This window comes from Mobula birostris, chromosome 10 (genome assembly GCF_030028105.1).
Source record: "Mobula birostris isolate sMobBir1 chromosome 10, sMobBir1.hap1, whole genome shotgun sequence".
Taxonomy (NCBI): domain Eukaryota; kingdom Metazoa; phylum Chordata; class Chondrichthyes; order Myliobatiformes; family Myliobatidae; genus Mobula; species Mobula birostris.
The window spans coordinates 15,949,653-15,974,886 of NC_092379.1; the positions used below are offsets into that span (position 1 = coordinate 15,949,653).

At 41.6% G+C, this 25,234-nt stretch overlaps 1 protein-coding gene across 5 annotated transcripts in view; it reads left to right on the forward strand.

The window, feature by feature from the left end:
- The window catches only part of LOC140203840 (ryanodine receptor 1-like), a 575,532-nt gene that overhangs the window by 174,739 nt on the left and 375,559 nt on the right, over window positions 1–25,234 (forward strand). For all 5 annotated transcript variants that reach the window (XM_072269965.1, XM_072269967.1, XM_072269966.1 and 2 more), the window contains exons 29-33: window positions 143–504; window positions 3,034–3,160; window positions 6,141–6,301; window positions 8,000–8,165; window positions 13,893–13,979. In XM_072269965.1, coding sequence (XP_072126066.1) covers window positions 143–504; window positions 3,034–3,160; window positions 6,141–6,301; window positions 8,000–8,165; window positions 13,893–13,979 — 903 coding nt within the window. The remainder of the gene's footprint in view (window positions 1–142; window positions 505–3,033; window positions 3,161–6,140; window positions 6,302–7,999; window positions 8,166–13,892; window positions 13,980–25,234) is intronic.

A 25,234-nucleotide genomic window follows, 5' to 3' on the forward strand; every position in this document is an offset into this window, starting at 1 on the left:
CCATTATTTCATGTGGAAAATAATCCTCAGCACTTATTTTGAATTAAGTTTGGGGAAAATTTAGATAGCAGTATTGTTTTGAGTTGTACAGTACTATTTATAAAATTATTTACACACTACATTTTTCTCTGTCTTCATGCAGATTACTAGAATTGATGGAACAGTTGACAGTCCTCCTTGTTTGAAAGCTTCTCATAAAACCTTTGGATCGCAGAACAGCAATACTGACATGCTGTTCTTCCGGCTCAGCATGCCTGTTGAGTTCCATGACACTTTCAAATGCACCCCTGGCACTACACCATTGACCAGAATGACAATCCCAGAAGAAGAAGTTGAAGATATTGATATGGATTCAGAGTTTGAAGTCCTTAAAAAATCCGCCAGCCGAACTCAAACTGAAACACCTGCCAATGAGAAGGAGAACTTTAAGGAGGCACCTAAGGAACAGGCCAAAGCAGAGAATGAAAAAGATTCCTCCTCTGAAAAAAGTAAATCCAAAACTAGGTTAGTGTTTTTGAAGTTATTTGAAGAGAACACAGGGATTGCTGAGATGAACGAAGTCCAATTATAGTTGTCAACAGTATTTCTTTTTATGGTGTTAGTTTCTATTACCAAAGGAGGGACTTTGCTTTATCTTTGGATCAGTAATAGTTCACTGGAATCATTGAAACCTCACAACAGAGAAAACCATTGACCTTTTGTATCTGTGTGGCACAGCTCATTCATTACTAACTTTGCTTCCACTTCTCATAATGCAGCTGGTTTAGATCTTTTTTTCATAATTGAGGCCTCCAGATTTGACCATGGTATTGCATCCTAGCTGTATAGATATGCAAGCCTGTGCAGTATGATATGGAGAGCAAGCTCCCCCATCCAGGCATCTGATAAACCCAAAGGAACGGCAGAGACTAATACAGTTTGGCACCAGCAGCATCGCAGGAGTTGCCAGTCAGCATTGAACTCAATGCAGGACTGCCTTAGGGACTCCAGCTCCGGACTTTTCCCTCAGGGTTTACTCCCAAAGCCTTCCCCATGAGTGGGTATAGCCGCAAGACAGTGGAGGTTTGAGATCAGTTTTCCTTCTCCTACATGAGCTACCAACCATGGCTAATGAGCGCCATCTGCCCAAAGCGACTGGTTTTAAGGCAACAGTAACCTACCTTTTCCCCTTCTCATCAATAGAAACAGTTCCACCAGACTTAGAAGCTAAACCACACATGAAGGCCAGGAGCTGGACTTGGACATCAGAGGCTATTTGAGGCGCACGCCATCGGAAGCATTTAATAGGTAGTGGAGCTTGTCCCCATTTCCACCCCTGGTTATAACAACCTTAAGGAACCTTTAGATCCTTTAACAGTGAAGAAACAACAATATATTTCCAAGTTAGGATGTTGTAGGTGTTGGTGCTGTTCCCAAATGCAATTGTTGCCTCTAGCATTCTTAATGGTATTTCCTACAGACATGGGAGATGCTGCTGAAGTCGCCCAGGAACTACAGTTCATTATGTTCACTCTGTGGCCATTTTATGATACATCTGTAAACCTGCTTGTTAATGCAAATATCTAATCAGCTATTCACGTGACAGCAACTCAATGTGTAAAAGCATGCAGGCATGGTCAAGGATTCAGTTGTTGCTCGGACCAATCATCAGAATGGTGTAGAAGTGTGATCCAAGTGAATTTGACTGGGGAATGATTGTTGGTGCCAGACAGGGTGGTTTGAGTATCCCAGAAACTACTGATATTCTGGGATTTTCATGCACAACAGTCTCTAGAATTTACAGAGAATGGTGCAAGAAACAGAAAACATGTCTGGTGAGCAGCAGTTCAGTGAGTGAAAACACCTTGTTAATGAGAGAGGCCAGAGGAGAATGGCCAGACTGGCTCAAGCTGACAGGAAGGCGACAGTAACTCAAATAGCCACATGTTCCAAAAGCACTGTGCAGAAGAGCATCTCTGAACGCACAATATGTTGAACTGTGAAGTGGATAGGGTACAGCAGTAGAAAACCATGGACATATACTCACTGAGTGAGATTGCACCTCCGGAGCTATATTGTGTCAGTAGTGGAAGGCGTGAAAAATTAGTGGTGCATGTATGAATCAAGAGGTTACTTATCCCTGAAAAGTGCCAAGCTGCAGTCATCAAACCAAGTGGAGCGTATACCACAGCACTCCAAGTTGTGTTTTGAAAATAGTGAAAAAGTTTGGACTATCAGAAGAGTCACTTTCTGCAGATGACCCAGCTTGTGGCCTGCTTTCCTTCTGTGGCTACGTCAGTTGTTTTTCTTGTTAAGGGTGATCTTGAAATTTTGATGGTGTAATGATAAGGTCACTTAATGTCAAAGGTGAGTGGTTAACCGTTTACTTGTTGGAAATGGCTGTTAGTCATCTCTGAAACGTGGGAGTTTAACCACTCATCTTTACATTGAATGGTGCAATATTTTACTTGCTACACACCAGACCATATCGGAATGTTGTCTACATTCATGTGAATGGAAATGAATAATATGTAATCATCAGCAAACATCCCTACTTCTAACCTTCTGAGAGAAGTAAGGTCGTTGATGAAGATGGTTGGACTAAAGACACTTTGCTAAGGAATCTTTACGGTGTCGCCTGTGATGATTGACCTTCACAGACACAATCATCTTCCCTCGCACAAGAAATGACTCCAACTCACTGAACTGATTTACCTTGTTGCTGACAGATTGTTAGGTTTACCAAGAATCGCTGGGCCACCTTCTGTCAGTGTGCCATCATGTAAAATCAATCCTTGTATCTAATTTTGCAGCTTCCCTCCTTACCTAATTCTTTCTATATTGCAAGATCTTTCGTTACTAGCTATTACACACAAGAATCTGTTCGACCTTTCCTTACATTATAAATCCTGTTTACCACATCTTTACCCATTTCCAGTTCTGATGAAAGTCCTAAAATATTAACTCTTTCTCTCCAGAAGTTGCCTGATATTTTGAGCAGTTCCAGCACTTACTGTTTTTATGTATGACTCATTTACTTTATCTGGTTTTCAGGTTCTTGTTCAAAAAAAAGCCTGCCTTCATTGCTCCTCCACCAGTTATACCAACTGTCCCTCGCTTGATAGAAGATGTGGTGCCAGATGACAGGGATGACCCAGAAATTATTATGAACACAACTACGGTAAATAACTAACTGGAATCTAAATGAATGTTAAGAAATAATATTTGCTCTCTTAAGCTGTTAGCTGGGACTGTTCTTTTCAAGTTACAAAGTATTTACAGTGTTATTCATGAGGGTAATTGATGATTTATTTATGAATATCACTGAACTATCTACATTAATTACATTTCTAAAAGCACAAAATCACACCTTGAAATCCAATAAAAAGAAATGTCCATCATTTGGCACGTATTTCAAATTTTACTGCATGTTCATAACTACCTGCTGTAATGCTTTACCTAACAGTATAGATGTTTATTGTACAATAATGTACCATTCAGCTCAACATGCTTCAAAGTTTCCTGGAGTGTTGCAGTTGTAGGACATAGTGAATCTTAGGTCCCTGGAGACGCTGGAGAAACTTCGGTGTGAAGATTACAGCACAGATAGATAAGATGGTGAAGAAGATATATGAGATGTATATCCTGTCATTAGCTGGGACATGGAAGAGCAGAGGGTTTACAGTGGACGACTTTATAAAGCATTGGTTAAACCACAGTTGGAGATCTGGTCGAAACATAGAAGGTATCTGACTGCACTGGGAAGGGTGCAGGGGTGATTGACCAAGATGATGCCTTGGAAGGAGTATTTTGATTGTGAAGAGAGAATAGATAGGTTATGTTTTTTCTCTTTAGAGTGGAGGAAATTTAGAGGTACATAAATCTAAAAATTTACTTGGTTGGCAGACCATAATTTGTGCGGCCTCAGAGCTGTGTGTCAGACATGGCTATAAGCAGCCCGGGGGCCTCACGGGGGACTTTACTGGCTGTCTTCCTGTTCACCCTGTATACCTCAGTCTTTAGATGCAACACTGCGTCATGTCTGCAGAAATTCTCTGATGACTCAGCATTAATTGGGTATATAAAGGCAAGATAGGAGAATGAATACAGGGCCGTGTTGGAGGACTTTGTCAAGTGGTGCAAATTGAACCATCTGCAGCTCAACAGCAGTTAGACAAAGTAGATGGTGATGGACTTTAGGAAGACTAAGCCTGCATTGCTGTCCGTTACTACTGATAGTGAGAACGTGGATGTGGGGAGGACCTACAAGTACCTGGGGGTTTACCTGGATGACAGACTTGAGTGATCACCAACATAGAGCCTGTGTACAAGAAGGCCAGAGTCACCTTTACTTTCTGAGGAGACTGAGGTCATTTGGAGTATGCAGGCCTCTTCTTCACATGTTCTACCCGTCTGTTGTTGACTGTACGATCATTGGCAGTGTGCTGAGGCAATGGTATCAACACAGGTGATGTCAACAGGCTCAATAAAGTGATTAGGAAGACCGGCTCTCTTATCGGAGTCAAACTGGACACACTGCAGGCTGTGGTAGAACAGAGGACCCCACGGAAAATCCTGGCAATTCTGGACAACTTTTCTCACCCTCTGCATGCAACCTTGGCTGAACAGAGAAGCACTTTTAGTAATAGACTAAGACAACTGTGCTGCTTCAAAGAGTGCGAATATAGGGTCATTCTTACCCTCAGCCATTAGGATCTATAATGACTCAAGCTATAGCCAGGGAAGTGATGACCTTCTCCTGTTAGACTGTTTGAGGTAACATACTTTTTTATTTTAATGCTACCGTGACACTGTAATTTCCTTTGGGATCAATAAAGTACCAATCTAAAGCTAGAAGATCTGGATTTTGGGTGAGTGAAAGATTTAGAGAGGTTCTGCAGAAGAACTTTACTACCTAGAGGGGTAGATGGAATCTGAAATGCACTTCCTGAGACATTGTTGCTAGCAGATAACTTCAAATTAGATAAGTGATTTTTAAATCAAGCTACAAAAGGTCATGATCAAGTTTTGATAAATAGGACTGGTAGAGCAAAGTACATAATGATCAGCATGGGTGTGAAGGGCTGAAGGGCATATTTCTTTGCTGTATACCTCTAACAAATTCTTCTGCAGGGTTGCTCTATGATACTTTTCTCTTTTTTTCTGTAACCTACTTCCACAGTTCCCAACTTTATTCTGCATCAGGGAATTCCTTCCAATTTCCTGCCATGTTATTTATGAGAGTCTTATATTAATGAGCTCTTGTTACAGAATTAAAATCAGCTGAATCGCCTGGTAAAGAACATAAGTAACTTTCAACCTTAAGAATTAAATCTATCTTAAGAATTTGTTTAAAAGATCAGAATTACAGGCCCTGTGAAGATGGTGATGAGTTGCTTTTAACTGCAGAGGATTAAGGAGTGGTCACATACAGAATAAAGTTAAAGGCTCTTCTCTGTGGAGGACATTAGCAAAACAATAAGAAACCACAAATTGTGTGATTTATTAAATTCAATGTTATGACTTTATAGTAAGACATGAGAATGGACCATCTGTTGCCAGTTCAGGACAGCATTTAGTTCACTCCAATGTCTCGTTCCCAATAATACGAGGATGATTCGTGGAATGCAGGGGCTAACATATGAGGAGCGTCTGTCGGCTCTTAGATTGTATTCATTAGGGTATAGAAGAATGAGAGGGGATCTCGTAGAAATGTTTCGAATGTTGAAAGGGTTGGACAGAGTAGATGTGGAAAGGTTGTTTCCCTTGGTGGGTGAGTCCAGGACAAGAGGCCATAGTCTTAGAATTAGAGGGTACCCAGTTAAAACAGAGATGAAGAGAAATTTTTTTATCCAGAGGGTCGTGGATTTGTGGAATTGGTTGCCACATATGGCTGTGGAGGCCCGATCATTGAGGGTGTTTAAGGAGGAGATTGACAGGTATCTAATTAGTCAGGGTATCAAGGGATATGGGGAAAAAGCCGGAAATTGGAACTAGATGGGTGAATAGTTTAGCTCATGGGGGAGCTGCGGAGCAGACTCGATGGGCCAAATGGCCTACTTCTGCTCCTTTGTCTTGTGATCTTGTGATAATACAAAAACCCTGAAAAATCCTAGTGATGTGGTACTTATGGTTTCTATTCTGGTGTTTTATTTTGACAGTATTACTATTCCGTGAAGATATTTGCTGGGCAGGAACCAAGTGGTGTGTGGGTTGGCTGGGTGACCCCAGATTTTCATCAGTATGATGGCAACTTCGACTTATCCAAAGTTCGCGCAGTCACTGTTTCAGTGGGAGATGTCCAAGGAAAAGTCCATGACAGGTATCAGAGCTAATGCAGTTGAGAATTTAAATCCGCTTACTATAATTACTAAAACCTTTGCTGTTCCATTTTTGTAAATACCTATGATTACCTGCACATCATTTCTGAATTCAAATCGTCACTTTGTTTTACTAATATGCTCAAATATTTTACAATTTATCTTGGAATTGTTTTCTTTGCTGTTACTGTCCATTTGAAAATATCTTACTGGATGGCATAGGGCCTTTTTTGTATTCATTTTAATTAGTAACACAAACTACAGTACTATGTAAAAGTTTTAGGGACATGTATATAGCTAGGGAGCCTAAGACGTTTGCACAGTACTGTAGTAATTTTATGTATTGCACTGTACTGCTGCCACAAAAAAAAACAAATTTCATGACGTGTGAGTGATGATAAACCTAATTCTGACCTGGGTTTCTATTGTGGACTGAGAGTGGGAAGGAGGCAGGGAGAGGGGAATCATGTTTAGGAAAAGGGGAAGTGAGTTAGAAGCACCAGCGAGACATTATGTAGTGATCAATAAACCATTTGTTTGGAATCGCGTGACCTCTCCTGGTGTCTCAGGGCTGGGTGTGTCTGCACTGTGCCATCCCCTGCCCCTGGCACTCCTTCTCTGCCACATGTCCCACACCCCTCCCATGGTGCTCCACCCTCAGCATTCCCAACATCCTTTGCTCCCACTAGATCTATAAGCTTGCTCTCCGCTCCACATCAACAATTACAGTACAAAGCAAAAGTCTTAGGCACCTTAGCTACATACATACGAGGGGTAATTGATAAGTTTATGGCCTAAGGTAGAAGGAATCAATTTTAGAAAACCTAGCACACTTAGTTTTCCTACATTTACACACTTAGTCCAGTGGTCCTGGAGCATACGGATCCCTTCTTTGTAGAAGTCGGTGTCTTGGGCTTCCAGAAGTGGTCCGCAGCAGGGGTGACTGATAAATTTGTGGCCTAAGGTAGAAAGAGATGAGTTATTAACTTCAAACTTCCTGCATTTTCACTCAGCTGTATAACTCATTTCCTTCTGTCTTAGGCCATGAACTTATCAATCACCCCTCGTATCTGTGCCTTTTGTACAGTACTGTCTATAACAATACTGATGAGATTTAGTCAACTAAAAGATTCCAAATGAATATCTGAACATATAAAGCTGCAAGAATTTACTTTCTTTACACAGTTTGAAAAATAAATTTGAGGAGCAATGTAAACCTCCAGTTTAAAATATACCAAATTTATCAACATTTTCTGAATTTCAGGTTGAAAATATCTGTGTAATAAACAGACTTTCCTGTCAGCAAAATGTCAATTTTGTTAGTTTTAATGGATACCTGCTGTAAATTTATAGCTTACTAGAATCATCTGTCTAGACGACATCTTAATATAATACTTCTGATTCTTTTCATAAAATATTTTGCTCAGTATTTTGTAATCATCATTACAATGCGCTTTGTTTTATTTATTAGCTAGTTTTCATTTTGTAATTTTATGTGATTGTATTTTAAAACATAAAGGTTATGAATGGTATCGCTCCTCACTATTTACAAGAAGTTTTCAATACACTAAATATTCAACAATGAATGTACAATTTGGCTTCGTATTAAGTGTAGAATTTGAATGTATTGTAAGACACTACTCTTCCACTTTTGTATGTAACAATCTGTGTATTGCTAGAATCTTTTGCTCTTCCGACAGCATGAAGCGCAGCAATTGTTACATGGTCTGGGCAGGTGAATTTAGTAACAACTCACAGCAAGCAAGCCGGAGTAATGTTGACCTGGAGATCGGATGCCTTGTCGATTTGGCTACTGGCCTCATGACTTTCACAGCCAATGGAAAAGACATAAACACTTACTATCAGGTAATTTCACTCTCTTATCTGCAAGAGGTTAAGAAGATTAACTACTGTATTTTACTTAAGGAAATAAAAATATGAATAGAAAAGTAGGAAACGGGTAGATAAACCAGCCCTTGGAGATCTGCTCACTATTCAGCTATATTACAACAGACCTCAGCCTTGCACTTCCACCCATCTTGGATGCACTTCCTTTAATTCTGTTGCCTAGCTAAAACCAGTCCTGATGCAGACACCTAACCCAATATGTTGACCAATGGATGCTGCCTGACCCACTGGGTTCACCAAGCCATTCATTTATTTTTTTGTACAAGATTATAGCATCTACAGTTTCTTATCTCGAGCTAAAATCTTTGATCATCAGTATAAAGTTACTATTTTGTTTGTTTCTTGCTATGGTAGAGCATTCCACAGCTTTGAGTCTTTGTGAAAGTATTCTCTTTTGAATGGTGAAATTATGATTTCCCAGTTCTGTTTCCTTGCTCTGCTGCCCTGAGTGAGCAGAATTATTTTGCTTCTGTTTGCCCTACAGACTTCTTTAAATGTTATAATAATCCCATCATGTTATATTCCAAGGTTTAATTTATATAATTTCTAAAATCTGTTGTTCCTTGTGAACATTATTAGTACTCTTCCCCTATCAGGGACACTGTATTCTTTCTAAGGTGAACACCCAGAGCTTTACTGTGTTCCTGATGTGATCTAGCTCGGATGTATAGACATATTAAAATTTCCTCTTCATATTCTAGATCTATAATACTAAGGCAAAATACTGCAGCTTTCTTGTTCATGTTCAAGAGCATTTCTTTTAACTTTTCACTATTTAAGAAATATTCAGATCTTCTCTTTGTTCCAGAATAGGGAAGATATGGCCTCTCTTGTATCTTCTTAAAATCTATCTGCCACATTTCATTGTTCCTGTTGCACCACTGCCCCTTGTGCAATTTGTTGGGAACATTGGTTCTCTAGAGCAGGGGTGGCCAACCTATAGAAAGCGTGCCCAAGATGGCACGTGAAAAAAAATTGTTGGCACATGGCATGCAGTGCCACCCCTCAATTCTTTAAACCCCATCCATAATAAAAATATATATAATGATTATCATTCCTATCAAATGCAACAGGAAGTTATTTTTTACTACCTCAGAACAGTGAGATATTTTCACAGGGATGTTTCATGCCAGCTTGGCACCAGCCAGATGTTAGTATATGTTTTGAAATCCTCATATACCTGGTATATCCGTCAGTATTTGGATATGAAATGATTGGACTAGTTGGAATTGGCATTATTTTTTTCTTACTTCGTTTGTGAGTGGACCCTGGATGTTCAATGATAGTAATAGTAAATATTGTATGTAGTTTAGTGGCTCCATGAAAGCTAATTATTCAATTGTCTTTTAAAAGATTAATATTAATATTTTTGAATAGGTCTTCTAAAATGTTTCATTTATTTCAATCTGTCTCTGGCATGCTTTTATTAATAGTAATCCAGTGAGTACATGTAAATAAGCAACAGGACTCGTCCTTTTTCCATAATTAGTATTACTAATTCATTAACCAATGATAATCACTGCTCACAATTACCATGGCATGCAAGGTAAGTTTATTTTCAATTTTGGTGTACTCTCTCAAAGAGGTTTGCCACCTTTCCCCTAGAGAAAGAGAGTAGGCATTTAATGGTGGGAATAGAGGAATGGAAAGATTGCTAAGTAATTATTTGGATTATTCTTACTAGCAGGAGGTACCAAAAAAAAATCCCAACAATAGCAGACATTCAAGGGACCATCTCCATCACTAGAAACAAGGTACCAAGCAAGCTTTTGAGCTAGCTTTTGCTAGCAGCTGATATCCAAGTCATTTTTCTATGTCTGCTGCACCATTGCACAATGCAAAATAAAGTCTTGGATAAAGACAGAATAGGAAAGAAATTTAGTTGTCAAATGTAGTTGAGGCGGATGTGTTGGGGGAGAGGATTGGATATTGGAAAGATGTGATGTAGAGGGAGTCCTTGAGTTGATATTGGGTTTAGAGCAGAAGTTCCCAACCTTTTTTATGCCATGAACCAATACCATTAAGGAAGGGGTATGTGGACCCCACTTAGAGTCATGGAATCATATAACATGAAAAAAGGCCATTCAGCTGCAATGTTCATACTGACCAATGGGCATCTATCAGTATTAATCCCATTTTACTACACTTCATGAGTAACTTTCTATGTCATGATGGTTTATATACCTATCTAGCACTTGAGTGTTGTCAGTAACTCCGCTTACACCTCACTCTTCTGCAGTACTCCCTTCTACCTTTCACCCTAAATCTTTGTCATCTAGTTTTATTCAACTCTGATAAAGGAATATTATGCTTCTGCTTACTCCATCTGTAGCCTTCATAATTTTATATACCTCAATCATGCCCCCTCTTATCCTCATCCTCTCCAGGGAAAACAGACTTTGCCTTTCCAGTTTATCGTTGTAATTGACGAGGTAATCTTCTAATATATCACCTCTGCACTCTCTGCAGCACAGTTATATAAATGTTACAGTCTGGTGACAGAATTATATGCATTACCCCAGTTGAAGTCTATCAATTTTTTTATAAAATTAGAGTATACCATAACTAGAGAGAAAGTTCTTGGGAAACTGAAAGGTCTGAAGGTAGATAAATCACCTCGACCAGGTGGTGTACACCCCAGAGTTCTAAAAGAGGTGGCTGAAGAGAACGTGGAGGCATTACTAATGATCTTTCAAGAATCACAAAATTCTGGAATGGTTCTGGAAGACTGGAAAATTGCAAATGTCACTCCATTCTTCAAGAAGGGAAAGAGACAAAAGAAAGGAAATTACAGTTAGTCTGACCTCAGTGGTTGGGAAGATGTTGGAGTCGATTATTACGAATGAGTCTCAGGGTACTTGGAGGCACATGATAAAATAGGCTGTAGTCAGCATGGTTTCTTCAAGGGAAAATCATGCCTGACAAATCTGTTGGAATTCTTTACAGAAATAACCAACAGGATAGACAAAGGAGAATTGTTTGATGTTGTGTACTTGGATTTTCAGAAGGCCTTTGACAAAGTGCCACACATGAAGCTGCTTAACAAGCCTCAGGCCCATGGTATTACAGGAAAGATTCTAGTTTAGATAAAGCAGTGGCTAATTGGCAGGAGGCAAAGAATGGGCAGAAAGGGAGCTTTTTCTTCCTGGCTGCTGGTGACTAGTGGTGTTCCACAGTGGTCTGGGTTGGAATCAATTCTTTTTATGTTATATGTCAATGATTTGGATGTTGGAATTGATAGCTTTGTTGGAAGGTGTGCAGACGATATAAAGGTAGGTGGAAGCGCAAGTAATTTTGAGAAAGTAGAGAGGGCTACAGAAGCGCTTAGACAGATTAGGAGAATGGACTGAGAAATGGCAGGTGGAACACAGTTTTAGGAAGAATATGATCATGCACTTTGGTAGAAGAAGTGACAGGGTTGACTATTTCCTAAATGGAGAGAAAATGCAAAAAACTAAGGTGCAAAGGGACTAGAATATAAAAGCAAGAATGTAATGTTGAGACCTTATAAAACACTGGTGAGGCCTCACTTGAAGTATTATGAGCAGGTTTGGGCCCCTATCTTAGAAAAGATGTGCTGAAACAGGAGAGGGTTCAGAGGTGGTCCATGAAAATGATTCCAGGATTGAAATGGCTTGTCATACAAAGAGTGCCTGATGGCTCTGGGCCTGTATTCACTAGAATTCAGAAGAATGAGGGGTGACCTCATTCAAACCTGTCTAATGGTGAAAGGCCTTGATAGAATTGATGTGGAGAGGATATTTCCTATGGTAGGAGAGTCTGAGACCAGAGGATACAGCCTCAGAATAGAGAGGTGTCCTTTTGGAATGGAAATGAGGAGGTATTTCTTTACCCAGAAGATGGTGAATCTGTGGAATTCTTTGCCACAGGCAGCTGTGGAGGCCAAGTCTGTATGCATACTTAAGGCAGAGGCTGATAGATTCTTGATTGGTTGGGCATGAAGGGCTATGGGGAGACGGCAGGAGATTGGGACTGAGAGGAAAATTGGATCAGCCATGATGAAATGGCAGAGTAGACTTGATGGGCCAAATGGCCTAATTCTGCTCCTATGGTTTTATAGTCTTATAATCTCTCTGCTCTTGTATTCAAATTCCTAACACCTTTACACCATTCCCACTTTGATTTTTCCTGGTCTTGGCCTCTTAGCTTATTCCACTGAAGCCCTGTATAAGCTTAAAAAGAACAGCATTTGAGCCTCCAGTATGGCACATTATAGATCTCAATACTTAATACATATTAAACAGTGACTTACCTTCTTACCAGTTTCTATGATATCTGATCAATTCTGATAAAAGAACATTAATCTGTAATGTCTCAAACAGCCTCTGATAACCAAGCCCAATTCCTGCTCTTCACATATGGCTTAGCTGGAAAGTTCAGCAGAACCATTTCTATAGACAGGAGAAGGGGCAAAGGTGAGCTACTGGTTGTTTAAAACCATTTCCTTAGTCAGATGGGGCTTGTCAACGTCGGTTGCCAGCTTATTTAGGAGAAGGAAAACTCTGATCTCAAACCTCTGCTACCTTACTTATGGGGGAGGCTTCAAGAGTAAACATAGAACATAGAATAGTACACCACTGTACAGGCCGACCCTCAAACCCTGCCTCCCATATAACCCCCCACCTTAAATTCCTCCATATACCTGTCTGAGGAAAGATCTGGAATTGGGGGCCCTAAGGCAGTTCTGCGTTGAGTTCAACGCTGATTGGCAACTCCTGCGACACTGTTGGTGCCAAACTGTTTCGGTCCGCCATACCTTTGGATTCATCAGCTGCATGAAGAGAGAGAGCTTACTGCATGGGCAACAGCCTGCTCCCCACATCATACTGCCCTGGCTTGTGTATACATAGGCATATAGGGCGTAACTTCCATGATGTACCCCAACCAGCGAAGGGCTTCAATCAACCTGAAATACTAATTCTGTTTTCTCTCAACACCTGCAGCAATTTTTGTTTTTTTTTAATTTAGATTTCCAGTATCTTCAGATCTTTTGCTTCTTGAAGTAAACATATATAATTCATTCTGATTTTTCTGTGTCTTGAAACTGACAATTTCAGTTCAGGTTAATTGAACATTATTTCCACTCAGTTATGTATTGATACTCATAAAACATTTGGTTTCCTACCTGGGGTCCACAGACCCCCTTGCTTAACTGTATCAATCCATGGCATAAAAAGGGTTGGGATCTCCTGCTCTAAACCTTTCCTATCTGTCTACCTGTCAAGTACCTTTTAAATGTTATTAATATACCTTCCTCAACCACATTCTCTGGCAGCTCATTTCATATACAGACTTCCTCTGGATGAGAATGTTGCCCCTCAGAAAGTCACCTCTCATTCGCCCATGCTCCAGTGAATGAAGCCTCACTCCATAAAACGTTTCATTGTGTTCAATAACAGATATGAACAAATCAAAAAATTAACTTTTTTTGATAAATCAGATTGTGTTGGAAATTAAATATTGTTTGTCACGATATGGAACAGAAGTTCCCAACCTGGGGTCCGCAGATCCCCTGGTTAATGGTAGGGGACCCACGGCATAAAAAAGGTTGGGAACCCCTGATCTGGAAGGATGAAGTCATATATCTAAATTAGAAACACTTACTTTGATTTGTCAGACATTAGCTGTATTGACTTTTAAAATTGTCTGTACTTTACTTCAAAGGTTGAACCAAGTAAGAAATTATTCCCTGCAGTCTTTGTGCAGCCTTCCAGTCAGAATATGTTCCAGTTTGAGCTTGGAAAGCTGAAGGTAAGACCAACACACGAGTGGGCCATGTTTGTGAACTGTACATTGAATATGAATGGAATTCTTGAAACTGATTTTCAAGAAATATTGTTTTAATGCTTCATGTTTATTATGAAACTTTTCAATTTTTTGATGTTCATTATTGTTAATCTGCTTTGAAAGACTAATCAGCTGTACCTTAGAAATGAGTGAGTGACTTTCCAGCTCAACTTTAGGAATCAAATGTTGAGAGCAGAGATGCTGTTATTCGTTTCTTCACTCAAGTTGTGCACAGTTCAGCAAAGCAGATGGAACTACAATTAAATTTCACAGAAATTTTATTTCAAGGCATGTGGATAATATGCAAAAGAAAATTCTGATGAAGCTTTATCCCTACAGGATATGTTCATGTGCCAGGAATATTTCAAACTTGGCTTATTTTATAGTTTAGAGAAGGGTATTATACGAGGGGTATAAGTTCTTGGCCTAAGGTAGAAGGAGTCAACAGGTCCACCAGAGAAAGCAGGATCTCCCAGTGGCCACACATTTTAATTCCACGTCCCATTCCCATTCTGATATGTCTATCCACAGCCTCCTCTACTGTAAAGATGAAGCCACACTCAGGTTGGAGGAACAACACCTTATATTCTGTCTGGGTAGCCTCCAACCTGATGGCATGAACATTGACTTCTCAAGCTTCCACTAATGCCCCACCTCCCCCTCGTACCCCATCTGTTATTTATTTATATACACACATTCTTTTTCTCTCCCTCCTTTTTCTCCCCCTGTCCCCCTCACTATACCCCTTGCACATCCTATGGGCTCCCCCCCCCCTTTTCTTTCTCCCTAGGCCTCCTGTCCCATGATGTATAACTCATCTCCTTCTACCTTAGGCCATGAACTTATCAATCACCTCTGCTGTGGACACTTTCTGGAGGTCCAAGATCCGTGTGCTCCATGACAGCTGGACTAAGTGTGCAAATGTAGGAGGGGACTATGTTGAAAAATAAATGTGCTAAATTTTCTAAAATTGACTCCTTCTACCTTCGGCCACGAACTTGTCAATCACCTCTCGTATCTTAATGTATTAGTTACAGCAGTAGGGTTGAGGGATGGGCAGGGCTAGCAGCTCAATGTTCTGGGGTAAGGATGCAGATACAGATACCACAGGCATGCTTGAGGTGAGTGTAAGCGATTTGGGGGACTATTATGACAATGTTTAGAAGGTGTTCTTGGGGAATTGTCTCATGAGGTTATGTGGGTGGATCCCAGAAATAAGAAGGGGGTGATCACTTTCATGGGATTATACTATAGATCTCCCAATTGTCAGTGAGAATTAGAGGACCAAATATGTACTGATGCCTCTATTACGGAGCCTCGTGTCATTTATGGACATACAGTCAATCTATGTATATGAGCTATTTCATGTATTTATATTAATAATATTATTACTATTATTGTGTTTTTATCTTATTGTGATTTTTTGGGGGGCTGCATCGAATCTGGAGTAACAATTATTTTGAAAACGCAAACAACAGGAATTCTGCAGATGCTGGAAATTCAAGCAACACACATCAAAGTTGCTGGTGAATGCAGCAGGCCAGGCAGCATCTCTAGGAAGAGGTACAGTTGATGTTTCAGGCCGAGACCCAACGAAGGGTCTCGACCTGAAACGTCGACTGTACCTCTTCCTAGAGATGCTGCCTGGCCTGCTGCGTTCACCAGCAACTTTGATGTGTGTTGCTTAACAATTATTTTGTTCTCCTTTACACTTGTGTACTGGAAATGACATTAAACAATATTGAATATAGGTAGGTCTTGGATACAGTGGCTGCAAAAGCATTAGGGTTGTAACACCAGGTGATATTAACTGTACAAGTCGTTGGAGAGACTGCACTTGGACCATGCAGTTTACATACTGCCAAAGACTAATGTCAAGCTAGCACTCCATATATTAAGTGCTATGGTTAACAAACAAGAAACTGCTGTCCCTATTGCATTTCACACCCTTGCTGGGCTCTTCGTTCAGGCTAGCTTGAAAAAATCTCCGCCCAACTACCATCAGTGCCTCACCTGCAGCACCAGAGACCCAATACACTTGATCACTGCTACACTTCCATCAGGAATGCCTACCATTCCATCCATTGATCGTATTTTGGGAAGTTTGGCTGTTTTCCTCCTTCCTGCATATAGGTAGTTTTAAGAGAGGCACCAGAGGTAAGGACAACAGAGAGATGGTAAAGGGAGGCAGAGGAACGGCTTTGGGACTGCTTTGAATCAGTGGATTTAAGGACTTGTTTTCAAGGACTCATCAGAGGACCTGAATGAATACAGGTCATTGGGTAGTGTTGTCACTGTTATACTCTTCCTGGGTCTTTCCTGATATGGTTTGTTGTTTTAATTCTAATTACTAGATCTTATTGCATAAATGTAAGTTCACAGCTGTTGTTGATTATTCATCGCGTTGTTAAGCTTTAGTCATCAGATTGGCTGTTATGTAATCACTTGTATATTCATTCGTTAGAAGCACTTGTTAGAAGTTGAAGGGATTTCAGTCAATATCTGAATCTGCCTTCTGTTAGAATGCCGAGAAGTACTGTCTTTTTACACTGGCTCCTTGCATATTGTAACGCGTTGGTGAATAATAAAACTGCCTTCAACTACAACTATGCCGGGACTGGCGTTATCTATCTGTCTAGTTTAAGAAAGTGGGTAAAACACTTGAGCGAGGGCAGAATAGTAAAAAGTCAACTCTCAATGGTAATTCCATCCGCAGTGGATAAGATATTGAATCTGCGAACTCCTGCATGACAGGAAGTTAAAATGTTGGCACAGAGAAAAGAAGCTTTGAATCCAGGTCAGTGTCGACAACAAAGAAGAGGAGGCTTGAAACCAGATCAGTGTGTTCAGTAAGTTCACCTAGATTACCTAGACAGTCTTAACGGATCCGTGGCAAGTATGGTGGCGCTGGAGGGCTGAAGCACCACTAGCCAGGGCATCATTTACAGAAAGAGAAATTGCTGTTAAAGTGAGATGGGTTGAATTAAACATTGAGAAAACCGACAGCCATATCAGAGGCACTACAGTATGAAAAGGAGGTGGAGGAGGCTTTAACCAAGGCCAAAATCTTTGAGGCAGACATGGAGCAGCTAGCTAACAATGACAATGTTAGATCAAACTCACCATGTCATTTAGCCGAGAACTATGAAGTATATTCAAGACCAGTCTGCTTATGCACATACCCACCTGCCAGCAGACACTGAAGACTTAGGCCAGACAATCAAGACTGAAAGGGGTGGGCTCCTCTTCCACGGGAAAACACCCCGCAACTCAACACCTTTTACCCAAATGAGACAGAACAGAGACCCCCTCCCTCACATGCTCAAGGCTCCTACATACCATCGCATAACACAGGTGGTGATGCTTACCTTCTGGTAAAGTGTACCACACCCCCCAATGAACCACAACCTAATCACAATGTGTCAGATCTTGCGAGGTTCCTAGCCTGTCGTGACCTGCTGACAGCCAGACTCACCAAATTTGATGATAAGCCGGAAAATTACTGGGCTTGGAAGTTCACATTCTCCAATGCCACCAAAGATGTCAACCTCAAGCTGGTGAAAAGCTCGACCTGCTGGTGAAGTGCTTTGGACCCAAGTCTGCTGAGCATGCAAGCAGGTTAAAGTCAGTTCACATCTAACACCCCAGCGCTGCACTCACTTTAGTGTGGCAAAGATTGGAAGAGTGCTACGGATCTGCAGAGGCAATGGAGACTGCTCCCTTCAACAAACTCCAGTCCTTCTCAAAGATTTGTCACAGGAAGCACCAACTTCTCTGAGAGCCAGGAGGCCTGCTATTGGAGGTGGAGACAGCCAAAGCCGCAAGCTACTTATGTGGCTTGTCTCACCTTGGTCTGCATGAAGAATTCGTACTTAGGGAAACTCCCCTATTTAGTCTGCAGGAGAAATAGATGTAAGAGTTTACTATATGCAAACTGGAAAAAGGAAGTCAGCTTCCCACCCTTCTTCTTTTCTAGTTTCCTCTGGACTGAAACAAAAATGAGGAACAACCACAGCTTCATCATGACCAACTCTAGCTCACCACCACTTAAATCAGAGAAACCTGTTCGAGGCCTTGTCATGGTGCACAAAACTGAGGTCGGCAGCGCTGTCCAAAAGGATATTCTAAAATGTCTGAAGATCCTAAGAAACGGTGCTCTCTACATCGGAAACCACACCATCTCTGGAAGTGTAGAGGTGTCAGGGAGAGACCTCCAGAGGAGCGAAGGGCCTTCCGTAAAGAATACTCCATATGTTTCCACTGTTATTCTTCAACCAGCCACCGGGCACAGGACTGTAATGCAGTCATCCAGTGCTCTGAATGCAACGGCGATAAATATATTTCACCTCTTCATGTTGGCCCACCTCCCTGACCTGTGAAGAACAACACAAGTATCTCCTTACAGCATGGCAGAGAGGGAGATTAATCCCCTTCTTCTCTAGTTGACACCTGTTCCTGTACTGCGGTCTGTGGGGAAAACTCCACCAGTAAGTCATGTTCAAAGATCTGCCTCACAACGTTTACCCCAAAGGCCACCGTGAGAAGAGGATGAGGATGTTTGTTATTTTGGATGATCAGAGCACTAAGTCTGATCAACTGGCTGGAATGTTCACGGACATCTTCCACTGCTTGCTTCAGCAGGTCTGACATATCACCAGCTTCAAGCATGCCCATGCCCAAGGAGAATATGATAACCTGCCTCAATGACAGTCATCCAGTGGCACTTACATCCACTGTGATGAAGTGCTTTGAGGGGTTGTTCGTGAAGCATATCAGCTCCTGCCTGAGGAGTGACCTAGATCTGCTGTAATTTGCCTACCGTTTTAACAGGTCAAAAACAGGTGTCATTTCATTGGCTCCTCAGTCAGCTCTGAAACACCTGGGCAATGAAGATGCACATATCAGGCTGCTCTTCATTGACCACAGCTCAATATTCAACGCTATCATCCCTTCAAAACTCATCACTGAGCTCCAAGACCTGGGCCTTGATACTTCCCTGTGTAACAGGATATTCTATTTTCTCACCAGTCAGATCCCAGTGAGTTCAGGTTGGCAGCAACAACTCCTCCATAATCACCATCAGTACAGGTGCACCCAAGGTTGTGTGCTTAAGGCCCCTTGCTTTACTCACTTCATACTTATATAATTGTGAGGCTGTGTACAGCTCCAATGCAGTATCTAGGTCTACTCTTGACCCCACTCTCATTGGCTGAATCAAAGGTGGTGACAAATCAGCCTATAGGAGGCAGATCGGAAATCTGGTTGAGTGGCGTCATAACAACAGCAACCTCTTACTCAACGACAACAAAACCAAAGAGTTGATTATTGACCACAGGAGGAAGGACCAGGAGGCCTGTGAGCCAGTCCTCATTATTGGATTGGAGGTGGAGAAGGTCAGTAGTTTGAAATTCCTTGGTGTTATCGTATCAGAAGATCTGTCCTGCAACCAGCACATATTGTGCCTGTAAGTGCCAACACGAAGAAAGCAAAGGCTTCATCTCTACTTTCTTAGATGGTTGCATCGATCTGGCACGTCACCAAGAGTTGTGACAAACTTTTGTAGAAGCACAGTGGAGAGTATCTTAACTGGCCTAGTATGGAACCACCAATGCCCAGGAATGGAAAGTTATACAGAATGTTGTGGATACAGTCCAGTATATCACAGGCATGTCCTGCCCACCATTGAAAATGTTTACGTGGACCAGAAGACCATAAGACATAGGAGTAGAATTAGGCCATTTAGCTTATCAAGTCTGCTCCTCCATTCCACCTTGGCCGATTTATTATCCCTCTCAACACCTTTCTCCTGTCTTCTACCCATATCCTTTGACGCCGTTCCTAATCAAGAACCTATCAACCTCTGCTTTAAATGTACCCAATGACTTGGCTAGCACAGCTGTTTGTGGCAATACATTCTACAGATTCACCACCTTCTGGCAAAAGAAGTTCCTCCTCATCTCTGTTCTGAAGCGATGACCCTCTATTCTGAGCCTATGCCTTCTGGTTGTAGACACAAAATAATCTGCAGATACTGGGGTCAAAGCAACACTCACAACATGCTGGAGGAACTCAGCAGGTCGGGCAGCATCCGTGGAAACGATTAATCGGCGTTTCGGGCCGGAACGTCAATTGATCGTTTCCACGGTTGCTGCCCGACCTGCTGAGTTCCTCCAGCGTGTTGTGAGTGTTCCTTCTGGTCGTAGACTCCCCCACTGTAGGAGACATCCTCTCCACATTCACTCTATCTAGGCATTTCAATATTCGATAGGTTTCAATTAGAAAACCCTCATTCTTCAAAACTCCAGTGAGTACAAGCCCAAAGCCATCAAATGCTCCTCATACATTAACCCTTTCATTCCTGGAATAATTCTCGTGAACCTCTTCTGGACCCTTTCCAATTCCAGCAGGTCGTTTCTTAGATAAGGGGCCCAAAACTGTTAACAATACTCCCAAGTGCAGTCTGACCAATGTCTTATAAAGCCTCATCATTACATCCTTGCTTTTATATTCTAGTCCTCTTGAAATGAATGCTGATGGACTACTACCATAGGAAAGCAACATCCATCATCAAAGACCCCCACCATCCACACTATGCTATCTTGCCACTACTACAAATGGGCAGGAGGTACATAAGCCTTAGGTTCCAAACCACTGGGCTCAGGAACAGATATTACCCTACAACCATCAAGATCCTAAACTGCCATTGATAATTTCACTCACTACAACTCTGAAGTGATTGTACGACCTATGGACTCACTTTCAAGGACTCTTTACAACTCAAGTTCTCAGTATTTTTTTTATTTGCATACTTTGTCTTCTTTTGCTCATTGGCTATTTGTCAGTTTACGTACAGTGTTTCATAAATTCTATTGTATTGCTTTACAATTCTATTGTAAATGCCTGCAAGAAAATGAATCTCAAGGTAGTATATGTAGACATATGTTTAGATTGATAATGAAGCTTCCTTTGAACTTGAGCTTTGAACTTTAAACTTTGCAGTATTGTGTGCTGTTCTGGTTGCCCGGCTGCTGTATATGGAGGGTATCATTAACTGGAAAGGATGCAGGAAAAGATGTTACCAGGACTGGAGGGCTTGAGTTAGGAGAGGTGGATAGCCAAGGAGGTTGAGGAGTGACCTTTTAAAGGTACATAAAATCATGAGGGGAGTAGATAAGTTGAAAGGTCAAGGTCTTTTTCCCAGCATAGGGGAGTCTAAAAGTAGTGAGCATAAACTTAAGGTGCGAGGGAAAAGACTTTGAAAGAATCTGAGGGGCAAGTTTTTCCATACAGAGAGAGGTGGGAATATGGAATGAGCTGCCAGAGGAATTAGTAGAGCTGAGTACAATTACAATATTTAAAATACTTATGGAGGAATAGATGTTAGGAAAGATTTAGAGGAGTATGGGCCAAACACAGGGAAAGGGAGTTCAGATGGTGTGGTGCCTAGAATGATAAGGGAGTGAGGTAGGACATGGGACTAGCTCAGGTAGGCATGTTGGACCAAAGGCTTGTTTCCATGTTATATGACTCTATAATTCTCAACTTTCCTTATTATCATTTATACTGCTTTGGGATCAATCCAACTCAACAAAAAAAAGATGTTTTATTCTATATTTGTGTGCTGGTTTTAAAAAAAGGAAATTTTAAAAATAAATTCCCCAGGTAGTTGACTAAATGTTAGACTAAACTGTGTTCCTTTGAGGGTATTGCATAGCCTTGTCATTCTAGACACTGCACCGTGTGTATTCCTTTGATCCTCATTGTTTCCCCTCCTACCCCCATCCTGAAAGCAGAGTAATTCACCTTTCCTCATTCATCCTCTCCTTCCCCCATGCCCCTTGCATATGTGACTGGGTGGCAAACATTGTAACTGTACTGGAACCACCTGTCTAGAAGTATGCATTGGTCTAACTCATCCATACTGACCTAAACAATATAAACCTCTCTGACAGAGGGCAGTACACATTGGCATCTGCCCAACCCAACTCCCTCATTTCCTCCACCTACCAGTCATATTAGTTTCCATCATCTGTAGCCCTGTGCTGCCTCCACTCATCACCTTACAGCCTCCATTGCACTTTCCAGTCTTCCCTCCTCCATCTAACTACCACCAGTCTTCACGTAGATCCACCTACCAATTGTCAACTTTTGCCCCACCCCTCCCCTGCACATCTTTATGCTGACTATCTCCCCTCCATCTTTCAGTCCAGGTGAAGGATCTTGACCCAAAACCTCAACTCTCCATTTCTTTCCACAGATGCAACATGACCTGCTGAGTTCCTCCAGCAATTGTGTTTTTTTGCTACGGGTTCCAGCAACTGCAGACCCTTGTGTTTCTCTGGACCATTCACTTGGCACTTCCGGCTAAACAGGGCTGCAAATATTTCAGCCTCGACTTTGGCATGTACACATTACATCCTGCTGTGGTTGAGAAAGGAAGTATTGTTGAAGCCTCCTTTATAGACGTGTACTGCCCAGAAACGAGCCCTTTGGCCCACCACATCCATGCCAACCTTAATGTCCATCTATTGTCCACTTGCACTCTGTATCTTCTAAGCCCTGCTTATCCCAGTGCTAGTCTAAATGTAATTATTTTATCTGACCCTACGATTTCCTCTGATAGCAAGTTCCAGATAACCCCACACTGTAAGAACAAAACTCCCCCCCAAACCCCTTTAAAACTCCTTCCCCTCAAGCTAAACTTACGCCCTCTTGTCTTTGGTACCCCTAATACCCCATGGGAAAAAGATTCTTACGCCTACAATTTGGTTGCTCCTTAGAATTTTATAAATCTCTTAGCCACCTTAGTTCCAAGGAAAGAAAACCCATCATAAGTAAAGTCTGGTGAATCTCCTCTGCACTCTCTACAGTTCAACCTAATCCTTCCTGTAGTGTGGCAACTTGAACTGCACACAATCCTCCAACTGTGGTCCAGCTAATGTTTTGTGAAGTTGCAAATAACATCCTAGCTTTTATATCTTATGTCTCAACCTATAACAGCAAGCATGTCACGTACTCCCTTCACCACCAAGTCAAACTGTGTTAACACTTGCGGGGAGCTATAGACTTCAATCCACTGTTCAACAATATTCCTTTGCATCTTACACTTTACTGTATATGCCCTTACGCTGTCTGCCTTCCCGAAATGCATCACCTAGCAGTAGTTAGAATTAAATGCCTTTTGCCACTGCTCCACCCAATTTTACAGCTCTAACATTGGACAACTTTCCACATAATCCAAACATCACCAACATGCCATCCATAAACTAACTAATCACGTTCACATCCAAATTGATATATGTCGCAAACTCTAGGGGTTCCAGTACCGATCCCTGTAGTACAACTCTGGGCACAGACTTTCAGTCATAAAAGCTACTGGCACTTCCACTACCTGCCAGGATAAGATAGTTTCTTGCAGGACTCTGTACATGTTATCCCAAAAAAAAACTTCCTTTGATGCATAACAAAATATGCTCCCTGTGGGCTCCCAGCACAAAGGCTGTCCCATTCAATATTGGGAAAGTTTAAATTCCCCACTACTATAACACTTTTTCTTTCATCTTTCTGAGGTTTGCTCAACTATCTCGTCCTCTAATTTGCACAGTACAGTTCTGGAAATGTGATCGCCCCTCTCTTCTTTCCATAGTCTAGTCATATGGCTTCATTTACAATCCCTCTCTAGATACTGCTGTCATGTTCTCCCAAATCAGGAATGTGACTATCTCTCTTTAGCATTGCCCTACGTCATATCTGAAGTGTTAAGCTGCCAATCATGTCTGTCTTTCTGTGACTGCAGTAACATTATTTGAGATACTGACCCATGCATCCATCTCATCTTACTTACTTCTGAATCCTCTTGCATTAAAGCAAATGTGATGGGATCTAATGACTCTCACTTGCTACCCTTCCAGTCTCACTGGACTGTCCTTTTCTATTTCCTACATATGAGATATTCTGTCCAACTGCTACTCTGTCTTTCTGGGTCTCAGCCTCTGCTGCATTGGTTTAAATCTTTTTGAATAGAACAAGCAAACCTCTGCAAAGATGATACAAAGATACGCATCCAGTTTGGGTTAAACCTGTCCTCTTTGTAAGGTCACCCTGCTGTGGAGGAGATCCCAATGACCCACACACCTGAAGCCCTCGCTCCTGCACGAGTTCTTTAGCCACCCCTTCAGTTGTTCTATCTTCCTACATCTGCTCCATGTTATGAATAACCAGAGGTGCATTACCTGCTTGCACTTACCGTCCTTCCTGGGGTTACGGTAGGAAACTTTGTCACATGGTGTGAGCAGAATTATCTGCAGCTTAATGTGAAAAAGACTAAGGAGCTGGTGGTAGACCTGAGGAGGGCTAAGGCACCGGTGACTCCTGTTTCCATCCAGGGTGTCAGTGTGGACATGGTGGAGGATTACAAATAGCTGGGGATACGAATTGACAATAAACTGGACTGGTCAAAGAACACTGAGGCTGTCTACAAGAAGGGTCAGAGCCATCTCTATTTCCTGAGGAGACTGAGGTCCTTTAACATCTGTCGGATAATGCTGAAGATGTTCTACAAGTCTGTGGTGGCCAGTACGATCATGTTTGCTGTTGTGTGCTGGGGCAGCAGGCTGAGGGTAGCAGACACCAACAGAATCAACAAACTCATTCGTAAGACCAGTGATGTTGTGGGGATGGAACTGGACTCTCTGACGGTGGTGTCTGAAAAGAGGATGCTGTCCAAGTTGCATGCCATCTTGGTCAATGTCTCCCATCCACTACATAATGTACTGGTTGGGCACAGGAGTACATTCAGCCAGAGACTCATTCCACCGAGATGCAACACAGAGCGTCCATAGGAAGTCATCCCTACCTGTGGCCATCAAACTTTACAACTCCTCCCTTGGAGGGTCAGACACCCTGAGCCAATAGGCTGGTCCTGGATTTATTTCCTGGCATAATTTACATATTACTTTTTAATTATTTATGGTTTTATCAGTATTTAATTATTTAAGGTGCAACTGTAACGAAAACCAATTTCCCTCGGGATCAATAAAGTATGACTATGTTGCCTATCTCCTTTCTTTCCATACTTATGACATGACCAACCAGTGAAACAATTCTTGAATCTTGGATGCTCTATAGTGAGCCCAGCAGCAGCTTCAACTGCGTTATATGGTCAGACAGGAGCTGTAGTTGGACTCAGTTCTCGTAGCTCCAGAGAAATTTAATTGACA